The following is a 14,935-nucleotide window of genomic DNA, read 5'->3' as shown; positions in this document are numbered from 1 at the left end:
TTCATAATTTTTATGGACAGAATTTCTAGGCGCAGTCAAGGCGTTGAGGGGATCCGGTTTGGTGGCTGCAGGATTAGGTCTCTGCTTTTTGCAGATGATGTAGTCCTGATGGCTTCATCTGGCCAGGATCTTCAGCTCTCACTGGATCGGTTCGCAGCCGAGTGTGAAGCGACTGGGATGAGAATCAGCACCTCCAAGTCCGAGTCCATGATTCTCGCCCGGGAAAGGGTGGAGTGCCATCTCCGGGTTGAGAAGGAGACCCTGCCCCAAGTGGAGGAGTTTAAGTACCTAGGAGTCTTGTTCATGAATGAGGGAAAAGTGGATCGTGAGATCGACAGGCGGATCGGTGCGGCGTCGTCAGTAATGCGGACGCTGTATCGATCCGTTGTGGTGAAGAAGGAGCTGAGCCGGAAGGCAAAGCTCTCAATTTACCGGTCGATCTACGTTCCCATCCTCACCTATGGTCATGAGCTTTGGGTTATGACTGAAAGGACAAGATCACGGGTACAAGCGGCCGAAATGAGTTTCCTCCGCCGGGTGGCGAGGCTCTCCCTTAGAGATAGGGTGAGAAGCTCTGTCATCCGGGAGGAGCTCAAAGTAAAGTCACCGCTCCTCCACATCGAGAGGAGCCAGATGAGGTGATTCGAGCATCTGGTCAGGATGCCACCCGAACGCCTCCCTCGGGAGGTGTTTAGGGCACGTCCAACCGGTAGGAAGCCACGGGGAAGACCCAGGACACGTTGGGAAGACTATGTCTCCCGGCCGGCCTGGGAACGCCTCGGGATCCCCCGGGAAGAGCTGGACGGCTTCCCTGCTTAGGCTGCTGCCCCCGCGACCCGACCTCGGATAAGCGGAAGAAGATGGATGGATGGATAATATGGTCTGTTCTTACATAACAAAACACAAAACTACAATAACCCTAACCCTAACCCTAACCCTAACTCTTAAGTCTTTGTTACTTAGAATATGTTCCCCTAGTGTCCAAATAACTCTAAATTAATTCTTTGTTACTTAGAATATGTTCCCCATACTAAAGTGTTACCAAAAAAAAACTATTACAAACACTTAGCTTTGCAACTTTGCCCAATGACAACTTATAATTAAAATGTATACTTTTTTTTACAATAAATTATTTGTCTTTCTATTTTCAAATAAATATAATTTTTTTTAGACCAGGGGTTTCCAACCAGTAGCTTTTGTGATTCCGAGTAGCTGATGTTGCCAGTCATAAAAACAAAATCCCTTCTTTCGTCAAAGTCGCTCAAATAGTTTAAAAAAACGACCTTGCATTAGAAATAAATGTGTTGCGCTTAGGCATGGTGAAAGTGTTTGTGATTCTAAAGACGCGTAGCTTGCAGGTAAGATGAGTAGTTAATTCAATCAAAAGTGTGACTATCTGTCATTTCATTTCTGTTTGTGCTTCTTTGTTTTGTATTTACTTCCCATCAGTGCTCTTATTTTGTTTCCATTTCCTGCTTGTCCCGTTGAGCGCTGTGTTTTTTCCTGATTGGCAGCCGATCCACACCGGCTGCCAATCAGCATGTTTCTATTTATGCCTGTCTCGAGCACTCCTCAGTGCTCGAAGATTGACTTATGTTGGTAACTGTTACATGCAAGACTGCTTCCTCCTTCTGTTTAATGAGATTAACACTCATTTTACCTGCTCCCCGTTCTCCTGGTTCCTGCATCTTGGGATCACTAAAACTACAGCCATGCGAGTTCGCAACAAAAAGGTCATAGCAGTCATAGCATAATCGGACTGAGCATAGCATCAAACCTCAAAACACAAGAAAACCACAAATAAAGGAAAAAACATGTTATGACCTGTGGTCACAGGTCATTCTGAAATGTAAGCACAAGATAAACAAAACATTTTAACACAACATGTGAGTTGTGGATTCCAACATTTTGGTAATGGTCCGGCAAAACAAGCACATTTCTTTTCATTCGGTTAAAATAGCTATGAAAATAAACGTTACAAAACGAGTAGCTTTGTGGTCATTTTTGTTTTGTAAAAGAAGCTCTCAGAAGAAAAAAGGATGGCGACCCCTGTTTAGAAAGAAAACATGCTGCCAAGTGCATGCATGCATCTTTATTCCCACAAAAACCTCATGCTGTTAGAAAAAAATACATATTCAAAAAAATCTCTTGTTTGAGTACTGTACATTTTTGTGTAAATAATAATTGTGTAAATAACCTCATAATTTCGATTTTTTTTTTTTTAAATAATCTCATAACTATGAGTTTTTAATCTCATAATTTTGATTTTTTAATCTTTGAATTATGACTTCTTCTTTTTTTTAATCTCACACATATGATTTACCAATGGGGTATTTTTTTTTATATAATAATATTGAAATGGGTTTCCATATTATTAATACCATTCCGTTGCTAGAAAAATCTTCATACACAGAATATATATTAAAAAAAAATAAACATAATTGTTCTTATTTGATTAGTGATTTTAAATTATTAGTTAAAAAATATGAAAAATGTCAAATGATCGGAAAACCCTTAAATTATTATCTCTATCATACAATTTTTTTTTTTTTTAGATACGCTGTGCCAGCAACTTGGGGGTTCCAGGTTCGATTCCAGCTTCCCCCATCCTAGTTACTGCCGTTGTGTCCTTGGGCAAGACACTGCACTCACCATGCTCCCACTGGCACTTACACTGGTGTATGAATGTCTAAGGCTCCCTTGAAAAATATATTCTCAATCTAAATGGGAATTTCCTGGGTAAGTAAAAGTTAAATGAATAAATAAAAACATGTCTATTTTCGTTAACGACCCCGAAAAAGGATAAGCGGTAGAAAATTGATCGATGGAAATTTAGTTTTTGGTGTGTGGATTATTTTATTTTTTGTATTTATACGTTAGTTCTTCAGCCTGATGTCATGCGTTGAATTGCGTTGTGAGCGCCTTATTTTGTTTGTATATTCATTGTTTGTTCGATTGTAATAACATTATTGGATGGAGATGACTACATTCACTATAGAAGAGATCAAATTTGGTATTTTTTATAAACGACTGTAACATGGAAATATTTGTCAACATTATTATGCTCCAGGCAAAAATGTTTTCAACATAAATGTCGATTTAAGAAAGTAAGGCCTACATTTTCTAATTGGCTTAATGGGTTACAATTATCAATCAAATCTTGGAGAATGATTAAGAGTACAAAAGCCCTTAAATTGATATCTTTGTTAAAAACATTTAAAGTGATATATATTTTTTTTTTCATATTTTTTAGTATTATTACTCTATCTGTATTTGCTTTTGTTTTCTTTCCTTGATGTTGAAAGTGCCTTGACTTTTGTGTGAATTATAAATGTATGTTTGTTGGTTTTTTTTTTAGCTTTTTTTATTTATTGAACAACAAACATACATTTATAATTCACTCAACAGTCAAGGCACTTTCAACAACAAGGAAAAAAACAAAAGCACATTCAGAGGGCATTAAATATTAATAAATAATAATAAAAAAATAGTAAATTGAAATTTAAATGAACTTTTTTTTTTTTAAATGACATAAATGGCAAACTGCATCACAATAAATGTTTTAAACAAAGATATCAATTTAAGGGCTTTTGTACTCTTAATCATTATCCAAGATTTGATTGGTAATTGTAAACCATCCATCCATCCATTTTCTACCGCTTATTCCCTTTGGGGTCGCAGGGGGCGCTGGAGCCTATCTCAGCTACAATCGGGCGGAAGGCGGGGTACACCCTGGACAAGTTGCCACCTCATCACAGGGCCAACACAGATAGACAGACAACATTCACACTCACAGTCACACACTAGGGCCAATTTAGTGTTGCCAATCAACTTATCCCCAGGTGCATGTCTTTGGAAGTGGGAGGAAGCCGGAGTACCCGGAGGGAACCCACGCAGTCACGGGGAGAACATGCAAACTCCACACAGAAAGATCCCGAGCCCGGGATTGAACCCAAGACTACTCAGGACCTTCGTATTGTGAGGCAGATGCACTAACCCCTCTGCCACCGTGAAGCCCCTAATTGTAAACCATTAGGCCAATTAGAAAATGTAGGCCTTACTTTCATAAATCGACATTTATGTTGAAAATATTTTGCCTGGAGCATGATAATGTTGACAAACATTTCTACAGTCAACAAAACCTTTATTTGTTTATTTTTATTTTTTTAGCATCAACATTCTGGCGTGCAGTGTGACGTCATAAGCATGTGACAAACCTTTCGAAAATTCTTTCATGGCTTTCTAATATACGGGCAAACCTTGAGATGCTCGACATCAAGTTTCACGAAAATGACACGAAAAATTTTAATCCCTCTTTAATAAAAAAAATACATAAATCAAAACGCGTATTTTTTGGGGTCGCTAAGCCCCAACCGGAAGCGCGTACTTTTGTTGTGAAAGACATGACCGGAAGTTTCATTTTACTGTGGTTTGGAAGCGCTCCAGTCTATCGTCGGCCGTCAGAGTGAAAGTTGTCCTCCACGGTGGAGGAGCGCGAGCAGCAACAGCAAACATTATTATTAATTTGTTTGAGTAATTATCATTATTGTTATTTTAGGAGACATGAGGCGGAAGGAAAAAAGGCTGTTGCAATTCGCCGGGCTGCTCATCGCGGCTCTGCTCTTCCTCCCCAACGTGGGCTTGTGGTCTTTATACCGGGACCGAGTGTTCGACAGCACGCCGGCCACGGTGGAGGGACCGGGGGGCTTGCAGCAGACACAGGTGAGGGGCACCCACCGGTTGTTTGTTGGACATAATAACGTGGAATTGTCGCGTTTTATTAGTTTTTTTTATTCGCACCTTGGAGAGCGCCCATGCTTGACACCCACGACTCTCTCCTCGCCAGCCACAATATTAGGTACAGCTTTCCAATGCAAGAGTCCGTTAAAAAAAGAGAGAAAAGAAACACTTCATAAAAGTTACAATGCACATTTTTTTTAAATTGAGAAACAACATTACACTGAAAGCTGTTACTAATATTTTGGTCAGCTGCACAATTGAGACCAAATATCATAAAAAAAATATTTGCAATAATACATATTTTGCCCTCTCCTACAGCATAGTTAGCTTTATAATTTGCTACCATAAAATAAGCACACATTAATGTAAGCGATTATTAGCAAGGTTTTGATTATATTCATATTGGCTGGTGCACGTTAATATTTGTGGTTAATAGTAGACAGTCCGAGTCCGAGTCCATGGTTCTCGCCCGGAAAAGGGTGGAGTGCCATCTCCGGGTTGGGGAGGAGATCTTGCCCCAAGTGGAGGAGTTCAAGTACCTCGGAGTCTTGTTCACGAGTGGGGGAAGAGTGGATCGTGAGATCGACAGGCGGATCGGTGCGGCGTCTTCAGTAATGCGGACGCTGTATCGATCTGTTGTGGTGAAGAAGGAGCTGAGCCGGAAGGCAAAGCTCTCAATTTACCGGTCGATCTACGTTCCCATCCTCACCTATGGTCATGAGCTTTGAGTTATGACCGAAAGGACAAGATCACGGGTACAAGCGGCCGAAATGAGTTTCCTCCGCCGGGTGGCGGGGCTCTCCCTTAGAGATAGGGTGAGAAGCTCTGTCATCCGGGGGGAGCTCAAAGTAAAGCCGCTGCTCCTCCACATCGAGAGGAGCCAGATGAGGTGGTTCGGGCATCTGGTCAGGATGCCACCCGAGCGCCTCCCTAAGGAGGTGTTTAGGGCACGTCCGACCGGTAGGAGGCCACGAGGAAGACCCAGGACACGTTGGGAAGACTATGTCTCCCGGCTGGCCTGGGAACGCCTCGGGATCCCCTGGGAGGAGCTGGACGAAGTGGCTGGGGAGAGGGAAGTCTGGGCTTCCCTGCTTAGGCTGCTGCCCCCGCGACCCGACCTCGGATAAGCGGAAGAAGATGGATGGATGGATGGATGGATAGTAGACATTAAAGATGCTCACTGTACTATAATGAGAGTCCTGAGTTTGAGCTGTGAAGAAATAGAGCAAATTTGTGCGGGGGATTTAATCCCTAATAACTTTTTTTTTTTTTTTTTTAACTAGCTCACATTTTATGAGAACAAAAATCACTCGAGACGTGCTTCGGAACCAATTTCATTAACTTCCCGAGAAAAGAACATTTATTTCCCGTCCAACCATCCATACATAGATTGCCTCTTACGTCCCTTATGACTTTCTTTCTTTGAAAAACAGCATAATGGAGCTAATTAGATGATATGCCATCACAGCAGGATTGATCCATTCACCAATTGGTCCGCGCTTTTAAAAAATGAGCTTCATTTGATGTTAAATTAAATGCAGGCTTATTTGGCACAGTCACTTTAAAACTGCAATCCCCCAAAGATTTGACTTTGCTCCCATTTGTCTCGCCGCTTATCATAGCAGGGAGTTTGCATCTTGTACAATGTGATTGTCATGACATGGACTATGGCGTGGTTTGTTCTCCCGTGGTGCAAATGAACATTTGGACCAGATATGAATTGCAGGTGAATACATATTTAATTTTACAATAACAAAAGGAACAAACTAAAGGCGCGCACAAGGGCGGAAGTACAAAACTTGACTATAAACATAAAAACTTGCACAGGGGCAGAAACTATGAACAATTAAACAAAACTTGCAAACTATGGCTTGAATAAAGAAAACTTACTTGGCATGGACAAAAAAGGAGCAGCGTGAACGATGGACATGAAAAGGAGTTGGAAATGTGTCGAGCATAAATGTGGGGATGTCACCAGAAAGACAAACTAAAAACACTGAACTTAAATACTACAGACTTGATTAACGAAAACAGGTGCGTGACTCAAAACGTGAAACAGGTGCGTGACGTGACAGGTGAAAACTAATGGGTTGCTATGGTGACAATCAAGAGTGCACAATGAGTCCAAACGTGGAACAGGTGAAACTAATGGGGTAATCATGGGAACAAGACAAGGGAGTGAAAAGCCAGAAACTAAACAAAACATGACTTAAAACAAAACATGATTACACAGACATGACAGTGATATGCCGTGCTTGATGAATGAGTTGCTTTAACTGGACTTGGACGAAAGTGCAGCAAAATGAGCCAAAGAGTATAAAGTCAGGACATTTAGGGGATGGTGTGAGTGCTGCACAAATAGAGGTTTGCAGGAAATTGACTGGGTTTACATGCGATTAAAAGGTGCACATAGTGCAGACTGTGATATAGTTTGTAGGGGAGCAGAACAAAATCACTTCACTATACCGGATCGCGATTCTTTTTCAGGCCGATTTCGAAATTGATTCCTGATTATTTTTTTTGTATACATTTTTTGGTCATCTCCATGCAACCGGAAAGAACTAACCTGTTTTTGAAAAAGTTTCATTAAAGGGGAACATTATCACAATTTCAGAGGGGTTAAAACCATTAAAAATCAGTTCCCCGCGCGGGTCTCACTTCCTGTTGGATGGGGTCCGTGCCCGTGTGGCCCGACCTTGCGCTGTGGGGTCTCTGTTGGTGACTTGGTGTGGTGGCGGCGCAGCCCCCGTGTCTGGTCTGGATGCTGTGTCTCGGTTGTTTGGGCGGTGGTGTGTTTGTGCGGGTTTGGGTTGGGGTGGGGGGCCTTTTGGTTGGGGGGGTTGTTGGTGTCTCTTGTTTGCGTGTTGGCGTTCGGGCTGACCGGCGGGCTGGCGCCGGCTGGTCTCCGTGGCCCTGGTGGCGTGTGGTTGCTGGTCGCAGTTTTTCTTTGATCGCTTTGATTTGATTGGCTGGTGCTGGCTGTCTGGGGTTATTGCGGCTGCTGTTTCTGCTGCCGTTTGTTTGTGGTGTGGGCGCCCGTGGCTGCTGGGTCTGGTGCAGGGGTGTGGCTGATGTTGTGACTGGTGGCAGCGCGCGCGCGTGATGGCTGTCGGGGCTGACGAACTGTGTATATGTATGTATATGTGTGTGTATGTATGTATGTTTATATATGTGTATGTGTACATATGTGTATGTATATGTATATATGTGTATGTGTGGGTATGTATACGTGTATGTGTGTATGTGTATGTGTATGTGTGTATGTATGTATGTATGTATGTATATTTCTGGGGGTACGCTCTGGGCCTGCCTGTCAGACGGGGGTCGACGCCTCAGGCTACTGCATCCGAACTGCGTGTCTGGAGCTCCTGGGTCCCGCTGTCCATCCCTTCCGGGTGCCCGTCTTGGTTGGGGCCTGTTGGGCCTAGTCCCTGCGTCTATTGTGGTAGCTTGGTGCTGCAAGGTATTCCGAGGTGCTGCGAGTCGGCCAGTTGCTGGGGTAGTGACCTTGTTTGTCAGCATGTCTGTGATCTTCTTTTAATTCTTTTTTTTTTTTTAATTAATTAATTAATTAATTTATTTATTTATTTATTTTTTAAATATATTTTATTAATATTATTTTTTTATTTTTCCCCTCCCTCAGGGGGGGGCTCGGCGGGGCGGTTGCTGGTTGTTCCATCTCCATCGTTGGGGTCCCTGCGGGTGGGGTGGGTGGTTCCCGTGGCCCTGTGCCTGGGTGGTCCTGCGGCGGCCGGTTTGGGTGGGGTGGCCGGGGGCTGGCCTCGCCGCGCTCTCCGGGGGTGGGGGGTGGGCTCGTGGGGGCCCGGTTGCCGGTGGGGCGGGGGCGGTCTTCCCGTCCGGTTGCGGGGAGTCTCTGGGTCCCTCGGGCGGGGCGTCTCGCCTTTCTGCCCGTGTGGGGTGTGGTCTCTCGCTGGCTTGGGGTCTGGCTGTCCCCTGCTTTTCTCGTGCCCTGTCCTCTGCCGGGTGCGTCTGTCTGCGGCCTGCTGCTGGCCCTTGTGGGCGGTACGGTGGGTCGGGCTCTGGGGTTCCTGTCGCTGGCCGGCTTGGCTGCGTGGGGGCGGTGGTCCCTGGTTCCCTGGGCACCACGCCTCCTGTTTGTGGGTTGGGCTCTCGGGGGTGATGGGGCCGTGCTCTGGCTCCCACGCACTCTGGGAGTCGAATGTATTGTACATGCAAATTCACATATGCTCACATACGTACATAGGTACCTACGCTCCCACATACATACACAAATACAGTACATATTTACCTACCTAATGTTCGTACATCCACACGCACATTCAATATACAAACATACACATACACATACTGTACATATACATTCACTGTACAAACACATATACACATTCTGTACATATACATTCATTGTACAAACACATATACACATTCTGTACATATACAAGTACATATGCATACTTACACTCATGCACATAATCACGTTTCATCAAACATATATTAACGTTGTTGCCCTAGGGTAAACTGGGTGTAACACATGGCACACTGACAAAGCTTAACCTATTGTGACTATAACAATCTACAAGGTTAATGTAGGTTGCTTCTCTTTCTCCCCCTCCATTTTTCTGCATTCTTTCGTATCTCAAGTTATCATTACGTATATGTATTGTTGCATTTAAACAACTGTATTGTTGATAATAAAGGTAAATTATTGGTATTGTTCATTATCAATAGCGCTATTTCTATTGGTATTTGTATTGATCCATTTGTAGTGTAATAATGCTCATTGTCATTTCTGTATTATTTTTTATTTTTCGCTAACTGCTTATTTGCTATTACTTTTACCATCATATTTGTACATGTCATATTTGCTGATGTTGCTCTATTGTTGTTGTTGTTGTTGTTTGCTGTTGTTGTTTTTGTCTCTCTGTCTAATCCCCCTCTTGTCCCCACAATTTCCCCCTCTGTCTTCTTTTTTTTTCTCTTTCTATCCCCTCCTGCTCCGGCCCGGCTGCACTAAATGATAATATAAATACATTTAATAAAGTCAAATACAAATAAGGCAACAAGAGAAGTATCCTACACTTCTCTTTTGTAAAGTAAATCTGAACAGCCGACATGGGCATCTACATCAACTATATGATTTGCCTGAGAAGCTGGACAGGACATAAAAAAAAAATAAAAAAAAAATTAAAAAAAAAAAAATAAAATAAAATCAGTTCCCAGTGGCTTATTTTATTTTTCGAAGTTTTTTTCAAAATTTTACCCATCACGCAATATCCCTAAAAAAAGCTTCAAAGTGCCTGATTTTAACCATCGTTATATACACCCGTCCATTTTCCTGTGACGTCACACAGTGATGCCAATACAAACAAACATGGCGGATAGAACAGCAAGGTATAGCGACATTAGCTCGGATTCAGACTCGGATTTCAGCGGCTTAACACTGTCTGATAAGATAATTACTAACAACTATGAACTAGGTTTACAGCATATGAAATACATTTGGCAACAACATGCACTTTGAGAGTGCAGACAGCCCATTTCAGGCGCGCTAAGAACATATATTTTTCCACGATTTCAGCACTCAGGTTAACCATACCTAAATAGACACAAAATACTGCATTACACAAGACTACCCGAATGTACTCGAATGATTGAAAAAAATAAATGTTTTTAAACTAAATTATTGGTAAACACAGTTTATGTATAATAATTTACGTAAAACCGCGAGTAATGAATAAAGTTTTCATCAATTAATATATTCTGTAGACATACCCTCATCCGCTCTCTTTTCCTGAAAGCTGATCTGTCCAGTTTTGGAGTTGATGTCAGCAGGCCAGGGAAGCTAGGGTTGATATTCTTCTCTTGATCATCTTCGGTGGCATAAGGGACGGTGTGAGCCAAGACATTCAGGGGGTTTAGCTCGCTCGTCTGCGGGAACAAACTGCCGCCATTGCTTGCCGTGCTACCGAGGTCCTTTGTCCCTGAATAGCTCACACACTCCGGCAGATTCAATGGGGGTCTGGCGGCAGATTTCTTTGACTTTATCGTTGGAAATGCATCTGCTTTGAGTGTCGCAGGATATCCACACATTCTTGCCATCTCTGTCGTAGCATAGCTTTCGTCGGTAAAGTGTGCGGAACAAACGACTGACCATTTCGTCGGCTTTCCCCACACCCTCGTATTTTGAACAAATTTCGTCCAATTTCTTGCCACTTTCGCATCTTTGGGCCACTGGTGCAACTTGAATCCGTCCCTGTTCGTGTTGTTACACCCTCCGACAACACACCGACGAAAGTGAGAAAATGGCGGATTGCTTCTCGATGTGACGTCATGGTCTTTTTTCTGCAACATCAAGGTATATATTGACGCTTACATAGGTCTGGTGATAATGTTCCCCCTTAAAATTACTATACCAAATAATACATTGCGAGAATCGGTTTCAATCGAGAATTGTGTTGAATTGAATCGTCACCCCAGGAATTAGAATCAGATCAAATTGTTAGTTGCCCAAAGATTCATATTCCTTGTTAGTGTTGTCCCGATACCAATATTTTGGTACCGGTACCAAAATTATTTAGATACTTTTCAGTACTTTTCTAAATAAAAGGTACCACTATTGGCTTTATTTTAACAAAAAATCTTAGGGTACATTGAACATATGTTTCTTATTGCAAGTTTGTCCTTAAATAAAATAGTGAACATACTAGACAACTTGTCTTTTATTAGTAAGTAAGCAAACAAAGGCTCCTAATTTAGCTGCTGACATATGCAGTAACATATTGTGTCATTTATCATTCTATTATTTTGTCAACATTATTAAGGACAAGTGGTAGGAAATGAATTATTAATCTACTTGTTCATTTACTGTTAATATCTGCTTACTTTCTCTCTTAACATGTTCTATCTACACTTCTGTTAAAATTTAATAATCACTTATTCTTCTGTTGTTTGGATGTTTTACATTAGTTTTGGGTGATACCACAAATTTGGATATCAATCCGATACCAAGTCGTTACAGGATCATACATTGGTCATATTCAAAGTCCTCATGTGTCCAGGGACATATTTCCTGAGTTTAATAAACATAATATAAATAAAAAAAAAAAAACGAAAGAAGATGTTGTGATGCCAAAAAATATCGACGTAATCGTAATAGTATCGACTAGATACGCTACTGTACTTGGTATCATTACAGTAGATGTCAGGTACTTTTTAGAGGCGGTATAGTACTGAATATGATTAATTAGTATCGCAGTACTATACTAATACCGGTATACCGTACAACCCTACTCCTTGTAGTCTGCCATATTTTTAAAGCAGTTAGGCGTTGGGAATATTCTTTGCAATACACCATTTAAAAAAAAATGCATTGTAACCTCTTGAAGTTATTTATTTATTTATTTTTTACTGCAGTTGAGCCCCTAAGTTGGTACAAAACCGCCTCCAGTGTATTTGTTCGAATTTAGAAACGTACTGGTAACCCGAATATGAAACCTTTTTCAGTAAAATAATCATATTTCTTATCTGCTCCACAGTTATTTGATGACAATATTAAAAAAAAAAAATAGCATAATACCCCATGCTTAAGTATTTCAATAATCGAGTAATCTATCGATTAGTTTGTTCGATTAATCGAGTAATCAGATATAACACTACACATAAGTGTGGCCGTGCAACAACTATGTATTTTAAGTTTAAGGTAGGGCTGGGCGATATATCGATATACGCGATATATTGCGGGGTTGTCTCTGTGCGATATGGAAAATGACTATATCGTGATATCGAGTATACGTTCTCACGCAGTTGCTTTTAGCTGCTGGCATTACACTACATGCTCTCCTCACTCTTTCCTGTCTCTGCTTCTCACAGACAGACAAGCGCACCATCTTACACACGTCACATACTGTCACGCCATACGTCACATACGTATACGCCCTCCCCGAGCAGAGAGGTAGCAGCATGGCTAACGCTAGCTGTGATGCTAGCGGTAATACGAGAGAAAGAAGGTGCGAATATGGTAACAAATGAAGGAATAATTAATTCCCAAGAAAAACAACAAGGGGTCCATCGTCTGGCGGTGGTTTGGCTTCAAGTGGGAATATGTCGAACAGACAACCGTAATTTGTCAAGTGTGGGGCAAAAGCGTTGCTATAAAAAGTAGAATTACTGCTGTAACAAACAGTTCAGGGTGTCCCAAGTTACCGGAGTGTGTTAGGTAAGGAGGAGGAGTTTTGTCCCTCCAGAGTAGCCGTAGGTCTGTGACGTAGGGGATGTATGGTTGTGGAAGGAGATGTGTGATGTTGACATTAAAGAAGCAGTGGCAACCGAACCTGCTCTAATGTCTCCCGTTTATTATTTTATTAGATAAGCACACTGTATAGGCGAACCCAGGACACTCTACTACACTGCTAATATGTAGCATCATTTGAAAAGTCACCCGCTAGACAAGGAAGAGGGCTTACTCCGCACGTCAACATCGTTCGGTGCCACACGTCGACACCATCAAAATGCAGAGGCAAACATTTCCAGATCAACACCGTATGAAAAAAATAGTGATTTTTTAGTTGTGATTTCCTTCTCTGCATGAAAGTTTAAAAGGAGCATATATTAATGCAGTATGAAGAAGAATGTTTTAAAGTAGACACATAGAATCATCATACTGGTGTGATTATATGCATCAAGTGTTCATTCAAGGCTAAGGCAAAATATCGAGATATATATCGTGTATCGCGATATGGCCTTAAAATATCGCGATATTAAAAAAAGGCAATATCGCCCAGCCCTAGTTCAAGGCATTCCATGTGGTCCGAATTGTAAAATTTTTTTTTACGATTAACGATTAATCAAAGCAACAAAATTTAAATCAAAGGTTTTTTTTCTAATCGAATAATCAGTGACAAGAAGAAAAGCTCTGACTCCTTTGGGTAGATGTCGTTTGGTGCCACCTGTTGATTTGCATGTGATAATACCCCTACACCCCAAATTAAAGTATTTTGCAGACTTTTTAACTCACCTATGTCTGGATAATTGGTCCATTCCAGGGTCAAACTGTCACCATCAAAAAACAGTATTAATTCTACAAAAGGGCTGTCAAAATTAACACAATAAAAACAAGTTCACCTTATTTAGGGATGGGCATCGAGTATCGATGGGAAGCGGGTCTTACATTCCGATTCTCACGAAATTGTCCACATTTTTAAACGTTGATTCCGATTTTCCATGGTCAGTTCGCCGACCAGAAATGTTAGCTGCCAGAGCTAACTGTATGTCAATACACCGTGTGGAGCCGCTTCCCCAAGTCAATATTTCTCCACTGCAGTTCTCAAGTAGCATTATCACCGGAGAACCGTTGGATGAGGCTAAACATGTTACACAGAGAGAAAGAGCAAGCAGGAGTAGGCAAGCTAATAGTTAAGGCAGCTGCTAAACTAGCTTGAAACAACACACCAGACAGTGCAGACAACCACAGAGCAGAAATGGACACAGAAAAGTGCACACTGAATCCCCGCATGTAGTCTCCTGACATGACCGCCGCCGCCTTCACAAACGGAGTCATCACCGGGGCAAGTCGTGTCCCAAAAGCCGCCAGCAGCGAGGTGCCCGTCGATCCAGAACCCCCCCGACAATTACTGAATGGGTGTCAACACCCGTAATACTGCAACCAATTAATGTTGTGGAGTAAGAGAGGGCCGCCCTAAAACATTCGCATGCCCCGACTGTCTTGAAGTACACACAGGCAATTTGTTTCTTGTCATTTATAGTAAGGTTTTTTTGTTTTTTTTTGAGCCCGTGCCAGAATTTTTAAGCATGTGTTGAGAGAGTCTCTCTAAAAGAGTGTTCATGTACATTTTTTGCTGAGCTGTTCGAAAAAGCATATTGTTTAATAAACAAACATTTTTCCCTTTGTTGATCGTATGAAAAATCTGTCTAAGGTACAATTTTTAAAGAAAAATATTTTCTATGCATCTGCGATTAGTCGTGATTAATTAAGAGTTAACTGCAGACAATGCCTTTAATCACGATTCAATATTTTAATTATTGACAGTCCTAGTTTAAAGGGGAACATTATCACAATTTCAGAAGGGTTAAAACCATTAAAAATCAGTTCCCAGTGGCTTATTATATTTTTCTAAGTTTTTTTCAAAATTTTACCCATCACGCAATATCCCTAAAAAAAGCTTCAAAGTGCCTGATTTTAACCATCGTTATAAAC

General features: G+C 41.6%; 1 protein-coding gene across 2 annotated transcripts in view; it reads left to right on the top strand.

Annotated features, from left to right (window-relative positions):
- The first annotated feature begins 4,435 nt into the window (after positions 1-4,435).
- The window catches only part of LOC133607760 (polypeptide N-acetylgalactosaminyltransferase 10-like), a 127,187-nt gene continuing 116,687 nt past the window's right edge, over positions 4,436-14,935 (top strand). For both annotated transcript variants that reach the window (XM_061962700.2, XM_061962699.2), the window contains exon 1: positions 4,436-4,722. In XM_061962700.2, coding sequence (XP_061818684.2) covers positions 4,564-4,722 — 159 coding nt within the window. In that variant the 5' untranslated portion in view covers positions 4,436-4,563. The remainder of the gene's footprint in view (positions 4,723-14,935) is intronic.

Source organism: Nerophis lumbriciformis, linkage group LG09 (genome assembly GCF_033978685.3).
Source record: "Nerophis lumbriciformis linkage group LG09, RoL_Nlum_v2.1, whole genome shotgun sequence".
Classification (NCBI taxonomy): Eukaryota; Metazoa; Chordata; class Actinopteri; order Syngnathiformes; family Syngnathidae; genus Nerophis; species Nerophis lumbriciformis.
The sequence above is the reverse complement of the archived record's forward strand: the minus strand, read 5'-3'. Positions and strand labels throughout refer to the sequence as shown.